General features: G+C 46.3%; 3 protein-coding genes across 3 annotated transcripts in view; 1 reads left to right on the forward strand and 2 right to left on the reverse strand.

Moving 5' to 3' along the window:
* Positions 1-437: 437 nt before the first annotated feature.
* noa1 (nitric oxide associated 1) lies at positions 438-6,126 on the reverse strand. Its single transcript, XM_085417210.1, has 9 exons — positions 5,883-6,126; positions 4,299-5,273; positions 3,573-3,737; positions 3,395-3,505; positions 3,023-3,114; positions 2,591-2,722; positions 1,749-1,865; positions 1,554-1,671; positions 438-1,472 (listed from the first exon to the last, which is right to left on the reverse strand). The coding sequence occupies exons 1-9, from the start codon at positions 6,061-6,063 to the stop codon at positions 1,231-1,233; spliced, it is 2,133 nt and encodes a 710-aa protein (XP_085273336.1). The 5' UTR covers positions 6,064-6,126; the 3' UTR covers positions 438-1,230.
* A 728-nt stretch (positions 6,127-6,854) lies between these two features.
* On the forward strand, positions 6,855-10,938 carry nipsnap3a (nipsnap homolog 3A (C. elegans)). The gene is made up of 6 exons (XM_085417237.1): positions 6,855-7,045; positions 8,263-8,470; positions 8,564-8,725; positions 8,810-8,959; positions 9,038-9,124; positions 9,208-10,938. Exons 1-6 carry the CDS (start codon positions 6,980-6,982, stop codon positions 9,282-9,284), a joined length of 750 nt encoding a protein of 249 aa, XP_085273363.1. The 5' UTR covers positions 6,855-6,979; the 3' UTR covers positions 9,285-10,938.
* The window catches only part of abca1b (ATP-binding cassette, sub-family A (ABC1), member 1B), a 40,552-nt gene continuing 31,843 nt past the window's right edge, over positions 10,782-19,490 (reverse strand). Inside the window, exons 31-49 of the mRNA XM_085417222.1 lie at positions 19,279-19,373; positions 18,595-18,627; positions 18,401-18,506; positions 18,003-18,077; positions 17,293-17,462; positions 17,003-17,180; positions 16,808-16,923; positions 16,533-16,677; positions 16,311-16,434; positions 16,073-16,202; positions 15,847-15,973; positions 15,229-15,291; positions 15,016-15,122; positions 14,102-14,243; positions 13,784-13,918; positions 13,189-13,292; positions 12,761-12,853; positions 12,352-12,595; positions 10,782-12,280 (exon numbers count right to left, since the gene is read on the reverse strand). Of these exons, the coding sequence (XP_085273348.1) occupies positions 12,125-12,280; positions 12,352-12,595; positions 12,761-12,853; positions 13,189-13,292; positions 13,784-13,918; positions 14,102-14,243; positions 15,016-15,122; positions 15,229-15,291; positions 15,847-15,973; positions 16,073-16,202; positions 16,311-16,434; positions 16,533-16,677; positions 16,808-16,923; positions 17,003-17,180; positions 17,293-17,462; positions 18,003-18,077; positions 18,401-18,506; positions 18,595-18,627; positions 19,279-19,373 (2,343 nt within the window). The 3' untranslated portion in view covers positions 10,782-12,124. The remainder of the gene's footprint in view (positions 12,281-12,351; positions 12,596-12,760; positions 12,854-13,188; positions 13,293-13,783; positions 13,919-14,101; positions 14,244-15,015; positions 15,123-15,228; positions 15,292-15,846; positions 15,974-16,072; positions 16,203-16,310; positions 16,435-16,532; positions 16,678-16,807; positions 16,924-17,002; positions 17,181-17,292; positions 17,463-18,002; positions 18,078-18,400; positions 18,507-18,594; positions 18,628-19,278; positions 19,374-19,490) is intronic.

Consider the following 19,490-nt stretch of genomic DNA (forward strand, 5'->3'; position numbering starts at 1 on the left):
GATGAAACGTCTTCTCCTGTCAGGTTTAAATCAAATTAGAAATGTTTGTCTAACTGTCTGATGTTATTGTGAGTAGCTTGAGTGCGCTCTTCAGCTAAAAACTAACCGATTAAAGCTTTAATCTGTAACGTACTTTCTTCTGCTTTTTTGTAAATAAAGATTTCCAAACACTATCAGCAACTTCAGCATCTGTCTGCCCGTTTTTAATAAAGTTGGAACATATTCAGAATTAACCGGAGCTCGGAGTCTATTAAAAGCCTCATTATTTCTAAAAATCAGACTTCAAAGAAAATCTGGTGTGACTTTAAATATTTACAACATTTAAAATATCACACATGGATGTGTTTTTGCACAGAATGGAATCAAAGCATCACGACCAGCTAACACCAAAACCCCCCAAATTAACAGTTTTCCCAACAGATTTTTGTGAACATGAGTTTAAATAGTAAAAAGATTTAATGTGAGGGTATTTCCACCTAGACCTCTGATTTTACACCTTACATTTAAAACAAATTAAATTTTATTTATATAGTGCCAAATCACAACAACAAGCATAAAGACCCTGCAATAATAGCGAGATAACCCCAACAATCAAATGACCCCTTATGAGCAAGCACTTGGTGACAGTGGAAAGGAAAAACTCCCCTTTACCAGGAATAGACCTTTAGCAGAACTGGCTCAGGGAAAATTAGTATACAACTTAATGAAATACAAAGTCTAATGTCACTTATGAGCAACATCAATAAAATAAACCATTTCAAAGAAGACGCTCTGAAAATAACAAAACAAATGATGAACACTGTCCAGGAGGTTAAAGTCTACCAGAAAGAGTGAAAGAAACAGGAGTTTCTCAGGGGAAACAAGTGAATTATTTAAGAACCACAAATAAAGAGGTGAGGAAACGGCACTGGAGGCCCAGTTTGTGAGGACGTTGGTTTAAAAGTGTGAATTTAATTTTATTTCGATAGTATAACTTCGTATTTATTGTGGCTGAATTTCAGCCTGTCACTGTCAGAACATTAAGACACAGCTGTATAAACGCCATTGACGATAACAGTATGAAATATGTATATTTATTTAACAAAACGACACACATCCTCCAACAAAGCCAAATTGATCCAGAATCACATTCCTTGAGGTCAGAGGTCAGTTCTTCTAGATGTGGAGCTACAACCACCTGCAGAGAGTCTTGGTGGTGAGAGCGCCTCCTCCACATCCTCTACCCTTGGCTCAGTTCTTCTTCTTCTTCCTCTTCACCTGCAGCCTCTCGGTTCCGGTGGCCGACAGTCCGCTGTGCAGCAGACCCACGGCTTTCATTGGTTTGTATGCAGCAGACTTGCGGATACGTTCTCCTTTCAGAGAGATGACGTGAGGAAGCAGCGACGGCGTCCTCAAACCGAAGCCTGCAGCTTGCGGCCCGTGAACTCTCAACAGCAGCTGATCGCCCTCCACTGCTGTCACAGCCACCCAGCCTGCAGAGAGACAGTGCGAGAGATGGGCAGGTGAGGCAGGTGAGACACTGAAGGTGCTGCAGGTGATGTTTATGAATTTACCTGCAGATGACAGTTTGATGTCAGCAGCAGCCTCCAGGTAACCCCGACCCTCCAAACTGAACTCCTGAGGAACCAATGCAGGAAACTCCTTCATGCGCTCCGAGCCTCCGACAGGCACCTGAACGCAGCACGCACACAAGCATTAATAATCACAAGCACTCGAAAGCAGCACTGTGCAGGGCTCATGCAACTCACCCCCAGCAGCACGTGTCCACCGTGTTTCTCATAAATGCTGTCGGCTTTTTCCAGGCTAGTGATGTGAACCGGCACCCGATCGGAGGCCACGACAGAAAACCAGCAGGACTTTTCTCCCTGTGGAGGACAGCGCAGATCAGCAGCTTATCAATCACTTATTAGTCGCTCAGACGCACCAAAGAGCTCATTTCTATTTGTGGCAGCAGCTGCTTCAGGAACATCCACATGTTCAAGTACCAGTGGTGCCGTTTCAGAGCCCAGGCTTACGTCCATGTGCCACTGTGATATTTGTAATCCTTAAACATCTCCAATCATGAATGTATCAATTTATTTAACAACATCTGGGTTAATTTAAACAGATACTGGCTCGTTGGTGTGGTCAGGATAACAGAAACTTGAAGTGTTCTTTGTTCAAAGTGGAATTATTGTAAAGACTTCAAAGGAAAAAAAAGATTTAGGTTGACAAGTTTGAAATTTATTTTGGATTTTTCCCTTTAATTTTTCCCCCAGCCAACTGTGACATTCACACCCACAGGTACAGGTGACCACACCTGTACTCATTAATAAATAAATGACTGAAGAATACGTTCAGTGGCCTCTCCAGCAAGCCTCATCCCGCTGTTGGACTCTGATCCAAAAGTATTCCTTGTTCTGCCTTGCCCTACCCCCTCCCCCAAACTTCGAGGACTACAGTCACTAGCTCATCCACCTCAGTGGAGATGGAGTCCGCTCTCACTGGTGCTGCTCCTCCACTCTGACTAACAGCTTGCTTCTCTTGCTCTTTTTCACTCTTCGCCACAGTAGTTGGATTTCAGTTCTTTTGTTCAGCTTCTTCTTCTCACCTGCAGGAAGTCGATCCTGGCCAGAGCTCCCACAAACAGACTCGTGCCGGGCTTCAGAACGAACGTTCGCGGGACAATGGCCTGGGTGGGAACTACCAACCTCACTTCCTGTTCATGCAGCAGGTTTAGAATCTGAGAAAGAGAGAGGAAAAGAAAGATTTGTGAACATCCAATGTCAGGAACACACTGAGGAGAAGTCTATTCAGTGGAGCAGTGCCCCTTGCTGTGTGGAGGCTGGCATTTACAGTTAACATGTAAAATCAGAGCTTCTGCCACTGATTTATAGTTAATGAAAGTGTAAGGGTGACTCCAGAGATATTTGCTTAGAGAATGAACTCAGGTGACTACAATAATTGGGACGAAGGGTAGCCAATCATAAGAAAGTCTTCTTAAAGGACTAGCTCCAAGCCTGAAGATTAAAATGAGCCTCACATCAAGCTCCTTCATGATTCCCGGCGTGTCGTACAGCCAGTGGGCGTCTTTTAGCTCGTTGTGACTCAGCTCCTCAGTTGACCTGCTGGCAGCTGGAAGGCAACGTCACACAGAGGTCAAAGGTCAAATCAGCAGTGTAGTAAAACTCTATAAGACTTGTAATAATTTATGAGCATCACAACTGGAGGCTTATATGGGAGAGAACATTAATGGAGTCTCCTGTGGAGTAAGTAAATATCAGTCTGAATACAGGAAGAAGGTAAAGCATGTTACAGCAAGATAACCACTAATTAAAGCTTCAATAATGATCACTTAAACTTTTTTGGATTCTCATAAAATGCTTTCGACAGATTCCTGCATCAGTTCGCCCACCTGTCGTGGTCTCCTCGCCATCTTCGTTTTCTCCAAATGCCAGGCTGTCAGGATCAAACTGGATCTCATTCGGTCTGAATCCTTCAACCCGGAATGTTCTGCCAATGCGACCTGAAGAGATAAACACATGTTCAGACAGGAAGCACCTCCTCGTCTTTCCTGCTCCTTCACCACTTACCCACTAAGTATCCCTGCTTGCTGAAGTACTGCAGCCTTTTTAGCTCTTCTGGCAACAGCTCGCTCTCCTTTTGCTGCGACGCCTCCTTCAGTCGCTCCTGACGCCTGAACATCCTGTACGGAGTCGGGTTGATGATGGGGAACTTCAGCAGGTTCAGAGTCGTCCCTGAATGCACCTCAGCAGGAGGAAACAGTCACATGATGATGGGAAACTCAACAGTTTAACCAAGAGACAAGAATATCAGAAATAATTGAAGAGGAGAAGAATTAAATCATTAAAACAGTATTTAGATATAGATATATATATATATATATATATATATATATATATATATATATATATATATATATATATATATATATTTTTTTTTTTTTATTGCCAAATGTCTTAAAATAAAAATAGACTCTCTGACACCATCTCTCGTGGGGGCAGCTGTCATTAGTAACTGTTAACTAAGCTCCTTTAAATTATTCTACGGGAAAACAGGAAACTCAAAAGAATAAATATGATCGGAATAGATTTAACTAAAAATCTAAAACCAGTAGCATTTGTCTTGAATGTATTGCTGACAGATTTGTTTGTGACAGAATTTTTTTCAACCCGAATTAAGAAGCAGCCACTTCAAATTCATAAACATCTCCCATCATGCTCTGGGACTTCTCTGTATCTGGATGAAAACAAAGATACGATAAATTGGGGAAAATGTACATGGAGTCTGGTGCAGACCTGGCCACGGTGAGATGGTAGCCTTGTGAATGACATTTGAGGCTCTGGACTTGCAGTAGTCGGACTCCAGGAGCGTGTTGAAGAGCGTCGACTTCCCGGCATTGGCGCTGCCCACCAGGTACACATCACCTTTGTACTTCCAGGACCGCTGCAGACTGGAGATCAGCTCCTCTATGCCGTACCCAGTCTTAGCACTGATCAGGTGGACGTCGGTCACCTGATCGCCAAAGCCGGCTTCCTTGCAGTACTGAGAGAGCTGCCGCTTGAGTCGCTGCAGGTAGTTCGGCGAGTCTCCGGGCAGCAGGTCGATCTTGTTGCCAAGAACAACGATGTATTTGTTGCGTCCCACCAGCTCAGGCAGGTCGGGGATGATGGAGTCCGGCACGTCGAGTAGGTCGACGATGAGCAGCACCAGAGCCTTGTGCGGGCGGATCTGCCGCACCACGTCCCGGTACTGGTCTTTGGGCATTTGCAGGTTCAGGGCCTTGTGGTGGTGGGTGAGCAGGTGGCAGCGCTGACAGGTGGCGCCGCTCAGACGACCCTCCTGGACCAGCACCTTGTATTTCTCACTGGGCAGGTAGCCAGGGACAGCGGCGGCGGCGCAGTGCAGCATGGCGCCGCAGCCTGAGCAGCACGTGTCGCTGACCGGCTCGTCCACGTCGGGGGTGCCGTAGATCTTGTGCTCGCCTTTCCCCACAGCCGCCTTCTTTTTCTTCTTTGCAGCCACAATGCTCTCGTCCAACGGGAAGTCCACATCATGGAACTGGATCAGGGAGTCCAGCTTTGCCTGCGACTCCTTCAGGACGCCATGCCTCAACAGCTGCAGCTGACGCTCGAGAGACCTCAGGTGTTTCTGCGGGGACAACTGAGTATCGACCAATGATCCGGGCGCAGCAGCGGAGGAGGAGGAGGAAGTGGTGGCACTCAGTTGATGGAGGAGCTCTTTCTCCTCCTGACTGGAGTCCTCATCTGCATCTGAACCAGGAGAGAAGAAGATAGACTCATGACACCTTTGCAGCAACTCTGCAGACACCTGTCCTCTGAAGCTGGAATTGGGGCTTTAAGGCTCGGTTTTCAGTGATTGCACACCTAACCTGCTCCAGAGCAGCTTATGTTACAGAACCACCACCAACCAATCATTCCACTAAAAAATAGCATTGCCACTCCTGGAAGATCCCGCAGACCTCAATGTGCAGACAGCAGGAGGGTCTAAAGCTTTTAAAGAGTATTCAAAGCATTATTAAGAGATTCTTAGTAGTACCCGTCTGTTCCTGTTGATCATATGAACATAGCAGAAGACAGACAAGTAATGCTATGCTAATACCTTTACTGATCCAGCAGAAATAATAATAATAATAAATGAGAAAAAACTATTCCCGGAGAGTTCAACTTTCCAGTTAAGGTTGAACTGTCAGCTGGTGCTTGATTTTAGTGTTTCTCTTTGATAAACCGATATATCTCCATATTAAACACATATACAGAGATACACATAAACAGAGATATCTCCACATTAAACTGTTGCAGAACAGCTAACCACCTGCTGGGCTGAACCTGTTCTTATCCCTGTAGCACCTGCGCGCTCACCTGTGCAGTCCAGAAACACGAACTGCTCCTCCAGGTTCGGGTCTACGGTGCAGGTCCGGACCCCGGGCCGGCTCAGACCGCGACCCCCCGCGGCCCCAGAGCCCCTCTGCGCTCCCGCGGCAGAAGAACACGCGCTCCTCCACAGGTGGCGGCGGACGCACACCTGCAGGATCGTTAGCATCCCGACTGCCGCACGCGCACTCAGCACACGCGGAGGAGCCGACCTCTCTGCTTCAACTTCCTCCTGTGGGCGTGACGTAAAGCTAGTGGTTTGTTTTTGTTCCGGTTTAATAAAAAATAATAATTTACTTAACATTTACTTTATTTTTTTTAAGCAATCAAAAATCAAACACTGCGCGTGAGATAGTGATAATAAAGTAATTCATAAATTCAGCCAAATGGAAAACGTTTTAAAAGTCGTGACGTCATAATGTCCTGCTATCTGAGACGTTAAGACAGGAGAGCTCACTCCGCCTTAAATTTAGACGCACAACTTTAAAAAACAAAAAGCAAAAACAAAGTGTTTACAGATTGGCCTTAATTAATTTGCTTATTTTATTCTTTAGCACAGACAATTCACAATAAATATTTGTCACCAGATAGTATTTAAGTCTTATTTGTGTCTTTACTCGTTAGGTGGAGAAGCCTGGAGGCAGCTAGCAGCTACAACCAAGTTACCTATGTGTTATTGATTGCTGTGGATGTAAAATCCCTCATCGTGTCTCCACGTACATTGAAAAGGTACTGTCATGCGTGGTTGGAGCCTTCTGAGTAACTCATTCAATGACCCCAGCTGGTGGTAAAGTAGGTGGTGGTGCAGCTGGATTGGAGCAGGGACTGGGTGCATCAGTCCAATCAGACACAGGGATAGTAAGGGGGCAGGTAAGAAAGAAGAGACATCAGGCAGAGTCAGTGCCAGTGTCAAGGGACTGACCAGTAGAATTAAAAAAAAAAAAAAAAACCCTGATAGGAATCATCTCATTGAGAGGGAGCGGAAGGAAGTACTAAGGAGTGAGACCTCACGCTCATAGAGGATCTGCACACGTCCTGCCTGACTTTCTTTCTGCAGTTCCACTCGTTTCGGACACTTTCTCAACATGTTGAAGCTGAGCTGCTCTCTGAGGTCCGCCGCGCTACTCCTCAGACCCGCTGCTGCTGCTCAGGTGAGTCCAGCTGCAGCCCAGAACCAGCCCAGCAGGTCAGTGCACCGAATCTGCACCTTGACCCTGACAGTGCACGCACGTCCGAGCTGGAACATGTAAACTTTAACCTGTGCACACGCACATTCCTGCTCTAGACTTCATGTTTGTGAGCTCCGTGTGTGACCTGCTGAGCTTTGATCTGGGTCAAAGATCACAAGTTTAAAATTAACCAGCAGCAGAAAAGCAGTGGGTTCACGTGAATACGCACACGAGTACACACGGAGACACAAACAGAGCCTGCTCTGTGGTCCACGGTCACGTATCCCTCAGCTGCAGTGTTTTAAGGAGCCCAGCAGGTGGCAGCAGGATACAACTAAAACCGTTTCCATGACGACAGTTTTGTGTTGATTTTTATCAGGGTCTGTCCTCCCATGCTGGGTTCTGGATGTTCCTCTAACACTGGTCATATCTCTAACACAGATTAAAGGGCTCACATGCCCCCAATACAGACTTATAAACAGATTGTTTTGAGTTTTTTAATGTGGGACCCAAAAAGGCATGGGAGAAGGGGAGTGGTTAAATAAGAAACATCTCTGACAAATTAAAAACAAAAAAAACAAACAAACAAATGACTTCCTGCTACCTTAAACATGCTTTAGCAGTTCTGGTTGTGGTTCTGGTTCCAGCCTTAGATGGTTCGTTATGCTGAAAAACTGCATCTCACAGAGGAGTTAGTGATATTAGGTAAACAGAAATAATTTCATGACCCTCAACCCCAATTTTATTTAGATAAAGGACAGTCTGATGGTACACACTCATTTGCTTATTTATTATAAAATTACCCATTCACACTGTTAATCTTCATCCTGTCAGTTTATGAGGGAGTATAGCCCTGTACACACTTCTGTACACTTCTTTCAGCAGTCACATCATCAGTGATGTTTCCTGAAGTCATCCGGTGTTTCAGTCCTGTGACATCAGATGTCCTCGTTCAGGTGACCCAGCCAATGGCGATCGGTCCCTGACTTGTGCCCCAGCAGCATTGGCCCATGATTCAGACCTTTTGATCCAAATGTGTTTCTTTGTTTGCTGATTGGCTTGCGTGTTCTTGTTGCTGTATCATACAAACGCTGATTTTAGGACAACAGAAACCAGAATGTGTTTTGAGTATCGATGAACTCCATGCTCCTTCTTTTCTGTCAGAGTGAGACCTCTGCACTCCTCCCTCCTCTCTGCAGCCACGTGCGCACTTCGGCACCGGTCCCCAGCAGAAACACAGAACCTTCTATGAGTTCCGCACCTACTGCATCCTCCCGGATCAGAATGCCGCCTTCCTCAAGCTGACCAATGAGAAGATCCACCTGCGCACTGCCCACTCCGAGCTGGTCGGCTACTGGAGCGTTGAGTACGGTGGCCTGAACAAGGCCTTCCACATATGGAAGTATGGTGAGGACCTGTTTCTTCTTCTCTCACACAATATGAAGGTGTTTCTTCTTCATGGGGCTTTTAAAAGGTAACGGGTCCCTACCCACTCCTCAGACAGTTACGCCCAGCGGGCAGAGGTCCGGGCGACGCTCGCTCAGGATCCCGCCTGGGTGTCAGAGTACCTCTCCAAGGCCTTACCAATGCTGACGTCACAGGACAACGAAGTCACCTATATGGTTCCTTGGAGCCGCCTGCAAAGTCCGCTGCAAGAGGGTGGTAAGCCCCGCCCTCTGTGTTTCACGTGTCAGTGACATCATCCCCAGCTGGTCAACACTCACCTGTTTTGTTTGTTTGTTTCAGGTGTGTACGAGCTGGTTTCTTTCCAGATGCGTCCTGGTGGACCAGCAGTTTGGGGAAAGGCCTTCCAGGCCGCTATCAATGCCCATGATGCACCTGGGTACGGCAAGCTGATAGGAGCTTTCCACTGCGAGTTTGGACTGCAAAATAGAGGTATTGAGGTGACGATGTCACTGTGAGTGATCATGGGACTGTGAGTGGTTGACAATGTCACTGTGTGCATCTCGTCAGTTCACGCCCTCTGGTGGTTCGAGAGCCCCGACCATAGAGCTGAAATCCGACACACAGCTCACCATGATGCCAGAGTGGTGGCTGCAGGTGAGACTCCGCCCATCATGACATCGCACACTGACAAAAATCCCTCATACATTAATCAATAATCGATAATCTGTGTCTTTCAGTGAGAAACAACATCGTCAATCTGGACTCTCAGAGGAACCAGCTCATGTTGCCGTGTCCTTTCTCGCCTCTGAAGTAACTTCCTGTCCTGATGCCCGCCTCTCACCCAGAACAAAGTTTAGCATGCAAACCTGATCTTTAGTTTGACCTACTTGGGCCTCTGTAGACGCAGACGTGCTCAGCAGCAAGTGTTGGCGACAGCTAAAAGGTGGGCGGGGCTTATCTTTGCTTTAGGTTAACTGACTGGCTGCTTTAAAGTTTCAAAGTGTGAAAATAAACTGTCACGTGCCTCTCAGACTCTGTGGACTGTTTTTCCGCTCATGGATGGAATTATTTTCCACAAAGCTGGGACTAAAAAATATTTAAATAAAGGAGATGATTTACACGTCATTTCACGCCTGTTATCCGATAACATCTGGAGCAGTTTACACATTCACCTAACAGGTGAAAGGTCCCTCATTTGGCTCAGAGAGTGGTTGCATCAGGCATGTGTGGAGCTACCTGCTGTGAATAAAGGAGCAGCCCAAAGTAGCTTTATATATGATAATATCTGGTACAAAGACAACATATAAAAAGGCTGAAAACTGAGAAGCAAGTAGAGCTGGGTTAAAATCTGGAGCTTTTTAATGTAATTTTGATCGTGTTGTTTTCTGAGAAAACTTAAATTTTATCCAAAATGCACTTTTTAAGGCATTGTGTCTCCACGTGTGATGGGTGGCTGCTCAAAACAAGTTGGAACATGTGAAAATTCCCATTTTCACCTATTTTTAACACCAGGATCAACATCCAGTCCCTGTTCTTCCACCAAAGGGAGAGAGCATGTAATCGGTCTGTTTGTTTGTTTGTTAGCAGTCAGGCGTCCACAGTTTTAAGGTTTCATTTTCAAATTTTGTGTGATGGTCGCAGGTCAAGGTCACAGCAACTGTGAAAATCAGTAGAAACTTTCTACTTCCCACAAAGGCCATTGGGTTGACTAATTTGATCTTCATTGTTGGGATCCCAGGTCAAAGCTGACCTTGAAAAAAACAAAACATGGAGTAATATATTATATGAAAAGACACAGAGACGCCATAACAGGTTGGTGGCATCGTGTGGTAATACAAACATCAAAGTTTTAATGCAGCCTTTAGCCTTCGGGGTGCGATGTGAGCTATGGATGCTCTCCTGTAATAGCAGTTTTACTAGTATTCAGGTAAAATCAGCTGATTCTGATGAAATGACCCTAAAAGCTTATTTAACCCTGTGGGAAAGCATCTCATTCAAAATAAAGAAGAAAACTTAAGATTTCTAGAATTTGAAGATTTCTTGGTTTTAACATGTTTTCTTTTCTTTCACACAAAAACTTCAAACTGTGTGTAAATCTGAATTCTGTCTTTACAGTTTAGACTTTATTTTTATGCATGTCCACCTCAGGGCCTTTAACCTTTGGCCACATGGATTATGAACAGTAACATTACTTGGTTCTTCCTTAAAAAGTGGGTGGACAAGCAGAAACCCGCAAACTGATCAGCACGGATAGCCAGCACGTCACAGAGAACTGCAGCAGAAGAAGTCTTTGCTTGAAATTTGATTTATTTGCTAATAAAAGCCTTTGAAACATGAAATGCTCACGATTGTTCTTCACTACATCATAGAAACATGTAAAAAATAATAATAATAAAGAACATAGTGGCACAAATTTTGTTTCCACAAACATTTTTTTAGTCATGAGTGTATATGAGAGGTCTGAGGAGATTCATCAGGATCCATCCATCCATCTTCCTGCCAGTTATCCGGGTTCAGATCAGTGGGGCCAGCAGTCTAAGCAGAGACGTCCTTACTGCCCTCTCCCCACACACCACCTCCCAGTCATCTGTGGGGATAGGGAGGTGTTCAGAAGCCTCCTACCTGTAGGGATATGGTCAAAATACCTCACAGAGGTGGTGTTCAGGATTGCTGGGTGAGATTCAGTGGCAGAAAAACTGATTCTGCTTTTTAAACTGAACTTTTCCAAACCTGAATTCATTTTTTACTGTTAGTGATTTAAAAAACCTAAGAGAGGAGTGTGTGTGTGGGTGTGTGTGTGTGTGTGTCAGAGCGAAGTAAAGAGCCGGGTGGAGGCAGGAGATTTGTTTCAGTTTAATCCTGGTTGTTCGGGTCGTAACAGCTCTTCATCCATCAGCCGCACGGTCAATAAACGTGATCAAGTTTGATTTCAGTGCAAAGACAAACTGATGGTGTTTGAACACTTCAAGTGCTGCAGTCACAGAGAGTCACCTTTAGCAGCTCGCCGATCGATCAGCAAGGCCGCTCATCAATACTGTAGTGTGCTTCAGAAGCTGATGAGGTATTTCACTGTTTCACACCCAAACTCACAAATCGGCTTTTCTTAGTATCCTTTCTTTAAAAAACAAAACTATAAAAATCAGTACATGTCTCCTCTGTATCAGGTGCTTTGATTGGCAGTTAAACACTACAGGAAACAGTTAATGACTCTGTCAAAATAAAACAACAAATTACACACGTCTCTTTTCACTACACATATAAATAAAGTCTGACAGTAGAAACGGAATCAAATTTTTTTTGTTTTGTTTTGTTTGTTTTTTTAAACGTGTGATTTTATTTTTTCAAACAGCCCTCGGATTCTTCATCGTTTGTCACCAAAAACAGTCGCTCGCGTTCTTCGCATTCAATCAGGAAGAGAAGAAGAGTCTCGGAGCCGCGGGAGGTCTGAAGGCACTCGTTCAAGTGTTTAAGTCGGCGTTGTCGGCAAAGCGCTCCCCGCCTCCAGAGGAAATCATTTGCATTGACTGGCATAAGGCAGCAGGTGACTCCGCCCACCGCCATTTTTTTTTTAAATCAGTGTGACATCAGAGAAGAGGTAGGTGTCTTCTCTGCTGCGGGTCAAGTCCAGGCTGAAGCTTCAGCCTCACAGTGCGGTCACATGACGCTCTCCGACAGCCTGCCACCATCATGCGAGGCTCCGCTGGTCGAGCTCAGTACCGGGAGGTCGATGACGACGACGTCCTTCCGCCTCACAGAGTTGTCTTTGGAGTGATAGTCGTCGCTCTGATCCTTCGCGAAGTTTACAAACACCTGAAAGTACAAACATCAGTCAGAACCTCTGCAGGCCACACCCCCTTAGGTGCGTGTGTGCGAGTCTCTACCTGGTCCAGCGTGGTCTGAGTGACGGAGTAGTCCTCGATCCTCAGCGTCTCTTTATTTTTGGCCAGGATGGAGAAGATGTGAGCGAGCGAGGTGAGCGAGGACGGCAGCTGGTACTGCAGCATGTTCCGGTGCTTCTCCTTCAGCGTGCTGCCGCTCAGCTCGCTTTCAATGAACTTCATGACGGGCAGCAGGTCGGGGTTCGGCCCCGCCACCCGCAGGATGATGGTGTACCCATCGCCAAACCTGAGGCACAAAACCGGGAGTTCAACACTGAAGATACTCATTTAAAATAAACTCACATTAGAGGCTCTCTGAGCACAAACTTCTCTGACCGATCAATTTAAAAAGCTGGATTTGGAGGATGAATGTGTTTAAATGTAGCTGCTGTCGTGTGTCAGTGAGCGCTACCTGTTCTTCAGGTGCTGGACGCTGCCGAGACATCTGAACCGGCCATTCACCATGATCGCCATCCTCGTGCACAGAGCCTCACATTCCTCCATGCTGAAACACACACAGCCGCTTTAGTAAGCACACGCAGAGGGGACGCCAGCTGGTGTCACGATGACTGTTTAACATTTAAATGTTTGGCTGTGCTTGTAGATATCTATTACTGTTTTTATCACCAGCCAAAGGGTTAGTCACTGATGACAGTGAGCAATTTTGGAATCAATAAAGATAAATCTGAACTGGAAATATAAAAGTGCCAAAAATGTTCTACAGATATGGTAAAAACATGTCTCAACCTTTCAAAATCTCTACCAACTAAACTGAGCGACTGGCAGACCCACTATGAGGACGCATTAACCATGAAACCATCCGCCTGTCCTCGTGTTTACCTGTGCGAGGTGAGGACGACGGAGCGGCCCTCCTTGATGACGCTGTGGATGCAGTTCCAGAGGGCTCGGCGGGCCTTGGGGTCCATACCCGTGGTCGGCTCGTCCTGTAACGAGTAGGATAGCCAGGTTGAGGTTGGCCCACAGATGCAGCAGGAAGCAGAAGGTAAAGGTGAGGAGGAGGGGGAGGAGTGTCATTGTAGCCACACCTCCTCTACCTGCACCTGACAAAGCACCGGCTCTCGTTGTTCTGTGCTTCAGACCTTCCCGTCTCCTACTCCTGTTTTCCTCAGCAGCTCCTTTAAATCCTTTTCCCATTACACAACCTCCACCCTTCCAACTCCACCTCACCCCCCCACACACAAATCCTACTGTTAAGCATCTGCACTGTGATTGGCTGCCTTGGTTCTGCTGCTGTTGTGCAACAGCGTGTTTCTTCAGTTACAAGACGAGTGACAAATTAAAGGAAAAACCTGCAGTCTTGACCCCTGCGGTGAATCTGTGGCTCTGCTTCGATGCCCCTCGTGGTGATCTTACTGAATCTTACTTCAATCTAGTTTTACCTTTAACTAAAGTTAGGCAGTGAGGTGCATCTTACCAGAAACACTACAGGGGGCGCTCCGATCAGAGCCATGGATGTGGACAGCTTCCTCATGTTTCCTCCGCTATAGCTTCCAGCTGCTTTATCTGCATACTTGACCAGACTCAGCTTCCTGATACCCCACTCTGCTACCTGTCAATCAAACAGCAGCAGAATCATCACGATGAGCATTATCATGGGTAGCAGATGCACAGCAGTGTGTTGCTCAGGGTGTCTTATTATTTAAAACTGCATATTTACAATGTGTGTTGGCAGTGCATGTTTGCTTTGTGCTTTTGAGTGTTTGCAGTCTGTTGGCAGTGTGTTTACACTCACGTCACACACTTCCTTCTCAGGCACCCCTCTTAGGATGGCGTACAGCTCCAGGTGCTCTCTTCCTGTCAGCAGCTCGTTGATGGCGTCAAACTGAGGGCAGTAACCCATGTTTTGATGCACCTCGTCAATCTCCCGCAGGATGCTGCAAACACACAGATATTAGCATGAAGAGCAGAAAAATACTTTAATTTAAATTTAGATTAATCCTCTTGCTGTCCCACCACTGCACCTGTGCCTAGTGTGACTTTTTGGTGGATGGAGGACGGTGTGTGAGGGCGAAGGCCCTGCAGGGAACATTGCGCAGCTCTGCACGTGAATTGCTGACAATTATAAAATAATGGAGCAACTTCCTGGCTTTGTTTTAGCAACTTTGTTTGAGCTGCTGAACGAGGATCCGAGCAGCGAGTAATGAGCTGCTCGGCTGTTAAAGCTTCAGCTCAGGTTCTGTTTGCACAGTCAGAAGAAATCACGAGAAGACAAAGCCCTCAGAGATGAAGACGCTCATGTCTTTAGTTAATTAATCAGTGTTCATGATTTGGAATAACATGGCGGCTGGCTCCACAGATTTTAAATCCATGATTTTTACCTTAGATGTTCTTCCTGATACAACCCCAAAGAGATTTCAGGATCGATCCAGAGATCTTTCACTTGTTTGAAACTTTTTTTGAAACTTTTTTACGTGTCACACATCGTCCTACCTTCTCTTTTAAAATGAGGTTAAATTATTTAATTACGACTTATGGCCTCCAATTTTAAGGCCCAACCACGTGAAGTGAAATGAGTTCTCAGTGAACTAAATCCTCAGAATAAATCTGCAGGAAACCAGGTCAATCCCCGACTCCAACACACAACAACAACAACCCAGAAAGTTTCAGCTCCAATAAGCTCTGAGCTGCTTAGACCTTTGACCTCACCTCTTCCCAGCCAGGAAAGCCTCTCCTCTGGTCACTATGGTGTCTCCCGTCAGCATCTTGAAGGTGGTCGTCTTTCCGGCTCCGTTCACACCGAGGAGGCCGAAACACTGAGGACGCACATTTTAAAATCACCATTCACAGGTTAATTTTTATGAAGGTGATGGTTTGGTTTTAGAGGCTGAACTGAAACATGAGACTGCAGATCGAGCTCACCTCTCCGGGAGGAATCCCGACACACAGTCGATCCACCGCCGGCTTCTCCTTCCTCTTAAACACCTGCAGGACACAGTTCACTCGGTCACGAATCATTTACTTTGGATTAAACTACTTCCAATCTCCAATAAAGATTAACAAGCATCATAAAAATACACATACACAACAACAGATTTGTTATAATCTGGGAGAAAGAGAGAGTGACTCATTAGGTTTTCTTTCTCAGGCTCCTCCAGATTTGAGGAGGAGCCTGAGAAGTTCCCAAAAGAAGAATGGGCTGGGATTGCTCAGGAGACGTACACGAGACTTGTTAAAAACTACAAGAAACGACTGCAAAAATTAAACAAAACTGACTGTTAGGATGGGGGCTAATCATCTTGACCCTGGTAGTTTCTGGTTTTGGTGAAAAAATTCTGTTTCTGTGTGGAAAGTAAAATAACGTAAGCATCTGAAATAAAACCAGATGTTTGGAAAAGCTGTGTTAAAATTTCCTTGCGTTGGGTAACAGCTCTTAAGAAGTACTTGCTTTGTTTCATTAATATAGTTTATCAGCGTCATTCAGCCTCTGACTGTGTGTTTGGTTCAGGTGGAAAAAACAAGTTGGATAAAAATCTGCACCTTCGTCAGCTGCCGAAGTTCCACGATGTCTCCTTGTCCGAGGCCGTGGACGATCCTCTGTCTCTCTCGGGCCACGTCCTCATCCTCCTCACCCAGAGGTGCCAGTTTGGTGAGCTTACTGACCGGCCTGCACACACATAGACGCACAAACACGGTGCTCATACCGGCTTTCCTGCAAACTGGTCTACATAAGACGAAATGAAGCGATCCAGGTGTGCTGACTCACTTGGGTTTGATGCAAAACCTGTACTGAATGAGGACGGTGATGAAAAAGAAGACAACTCCCTCCACAGCCATGGCGAGCAGGTTCTTTCCCACCATGTCCCACTCCAGAGGAGAGCGGAACCTGTTCTCACCTGGAACACGACCACAGCGTTCACAGAGCCATTCAACAGCCTCACATCACGCTGACTGACTACAGACAACAAATAAATAAATGCTGCGATCAGAAACTGGAAAGCTACCGAATCTCTCGAGGGCGTCGGCCATCGCCTGGTTCTTCACCATGTCGATGAGACCTCGACCGAGACAGAAATGAGGGAAGATGAGGAGGACGTTCTTCAGGATGTCGTTGATTCCTCCGATTTCCTGAAAAGAATGGAAAGTCAAACCGCTGCTCTCGGGTTTATTTTCATTCGATCTGTGAATCGTTTTAAAATCTAGCGTCGGCGTCCGTGAGGACTCACGTTGTTTCCGAACAGCTCCATGACGAAGGTGGAGATGCTGCCGTTGATGCCGATGAGGATGTTGACGCTGGTGAGGACGACGTACGCCGTGCTGGGGATCTTGAAGAAGAAGGAAGCCGGGTACATGAGCGGCGTGATTGACCAGCTGGGAGAAAAAGGAAAACAAAGGTTTCTGTTAGAGCACAAACTGGCTCGGTGTCACTCTCTGATGTAGTATGATACAGTGGCAGCATGCAGTACACTGCAGTACTTTGCAGTATTTTGCAGTATCTGACCCGTAGAGCAGCAGCAGCAGGGCGAGGGTCGGCAGATTTGTGGATGATACGTAGGCTTTTTGTTGGAAGCAGATGAAGATGAGGATGACGAGCGTTGCCGGGACGATGTAGTTGCACTGCAGAGACAAGCAGGCATCAGCAAACACCCAAGCGCACAAACACACAGGACACAGGGGCACTTGTTTCGGGTCTCACCATGTCCCATATGAAGTTGGCGGTCCAGTAGAGCAGCGGATGGACGCCACTGATGAAATGCATGTGTTTGGCTTTGCTGACCCGCTCCTGGATGAGGAAGACCACGAAGCTCGCAGGCACGAAGGACATGGCGAAGATGACGCAGATGGACACAAGGACGTCCACGGAGGTCGTCACCCTGGAGATGAAGAGCAGAAGGAGGTGGTGGGGAGAGACAAAGAGGGGGGGTTAAGAGGACTGAGGTGCAAACAAAGACTGCCGACAGGTGTGTCGTTCAGGTGTGCACTCACAGAGCGACCTGGGACAGCTGCTCCTTGGTCAAGTTCAGCGGGTGGTTGACGGCGCTGATGCCGTACTTGCTGGCGTCTCTCCCCTGAGGGAGGTTTGCCCTGAGGATGGCGTTGTTCATCACGTTGATGAAGGCACCGATGCTGTGCCAGCCTTTGTTGTTAAACCAGATCTGAGGAGAGAGGATTCAAGGACAAACCAGTGAACAGCCTCTTCATGTTAGCTGGCGTCCCCTCCTCCCAACAGAGCCGTGAATGACCAGTTTTAATCCGCAGGTTTGACTAAACTGACTCTTTCAGCTGTCAGTGGGTGAAGTGAGTCAAATATTTGATTGAAGGACTGATGGTTTTGTTTCTAACATGTAATTAGTAATAAAATCAAAACATATTACATTACAAACAAAACAACAAAGAAAAATGACATCAAGTTGTCTGTAAACCACACAATTTACCTGCCGCACGTTCATGTTGAGTCCACAAAAGTCCACTCGTATTATTAGATTTCAATAATTGGAAAAAATGTAACTATAAAACGATTTTAACTTAAGTGTTTCCCAACCCTGAAAAAACTGTCTTAATATCTCCTGTTGATATAAAGCACGAAATGCTGGAACGCTAATTCATAGTATAAAGACCAAACAGACCTTCATTGAAAATACTACAGTTATTATTGCAGTCATACTCCTGAGGCCGGCGCCACCATGTGTTCTCACCTTGACGTTGTTCTTTGTGTCGAGACCGTTGATGAAGCCAGACAGAGTGTCCAGGAATCGATCTGCAGCGGCTCCCTGCAGGAAACAGCAGTCACATTTCAAAGTCTTACTTTCCCTTTAAAGAACCAAGGGCTGGTTCTGGATCACACAGGTGGACTGGCTTTCCTCTGATGAACTTCATTAGACTAAAGATAAATTATTTCTGACCTAAAATATATCCACCATCTCAACTTAGATTCTGATGGTGTAATTGTCTTTTGAGTTCATCAGCCTGTGAGTCGAGCCTGAAGCCGGTGTGTTTTTAGTAAAACGTCTGCTTTGTAATAAACCCGACAGCTTGGAGGAATGTCTGGACAATAAAAGCTGCAATGAGTCAAACATGTTTCTCTCTGACTGACCTTCTCTAACTCAAAGATCTTTCGGACTCTCTCTATGGCGTCGTCGATCTCGTTAGCCGGAGGGAGGACTTGAGTGCTCCTGGCACCCAATGAGAAGCCTCCGTACCTGTAAAAATACCAAAAGAAAACAGCTGAGCACCTACAAATGACCAACAGATGGTGTTTATGATTTCAAAATAAAACCAGACACTGACCTGAATTCATTCACCCAGACTTTGTTCTTCAAGCTGTGAAAACAGAAAAAAACTTTCAGTCTGGCTTGTGTTCAGGTGTGTGTGAGCAGGTGAGTCCTCTGAGCGTGTGTGTGTGTGTGAGCAGGTGAGTCCTCTGAGCGTGTGTGTGTAGGTGTGTGTGTGTGTGTGTGTGTAGGTGTGTGTGTGAGCAGGTGAGTCCTCTGAGCGTGTGTGTGTGTGTGAGCAGGTGAGTCCTCTGAGCGTGTGTGTGTGTGTGTGAGCAGGTGAGTCCTCTGAGCGTGTGTGTGTGTGTGTGAGCAGGTGAGTCCTCTGAGCGTGTGTGTGTAGGTGTGTGTGTGTGTGTGTGTGTAGGTGTGTGTGTGAGCAGGTGAGTCCTCTGAGCGTGTGTGTGTAGGTGTGTGTGTGTGTGTGTGTGTGTGTGTAGGTGTGTGTGTGTGTGTGAGCAGGTGAGTCCTCTGAGCGTGTGTGTGTAGGTGTGTGTGTGTGTGAGCAGGTGAGTCCTCTGAGCGTGTGTGTGTGTGTGTGTGTGTGTGTGTGTGTGTGTGTGTGTGTGTGTGTGTGTGTGTGAGAGCAGGTGTCCTCTGAGCGTGTGTGTGTGTGTGTGTGTGTGTGTGTGTGAGAGCAGGTGAGTCCTCTGAGCGTGTGTGTGTGTGAGAGCAGGTGAGTCCTCTGAGTGTGTCTTACCTCTTGCCAATGATCTGAGCGTAAGTCTTCACCAGGTAGTCGGAGATGTTTCTCCCAGTGAGGTTCTGTAGGATGTCCGTTTCACTCAGCTTCATCTGAACGACAGGAAGAGTCCCTTTTTATTTAACCACAATTTCACAGGGTGCTGCACACAGGTGGGTCAGGCTTAGGTCAGGTAAATCTAAGACTAAAGTTGGGCCAAATGCACAAAA

Source organism: Rhamphochromis longiceps, linkage group LG2, assembly GCF_057381845.1.
Source record: "Rhamphochromis longiceps isolate RC_006_pf linkage group LG2, R_longiceps_female_GT1.1, whole genome shotgun sequence".
NCBI classification, from domain to species: Eukaryota; Metazoa; Chordata; class Actinopteri; order Cichliformes; family Cichlidae; genus Rhamphochromis; species Rhamphochromis longiceps.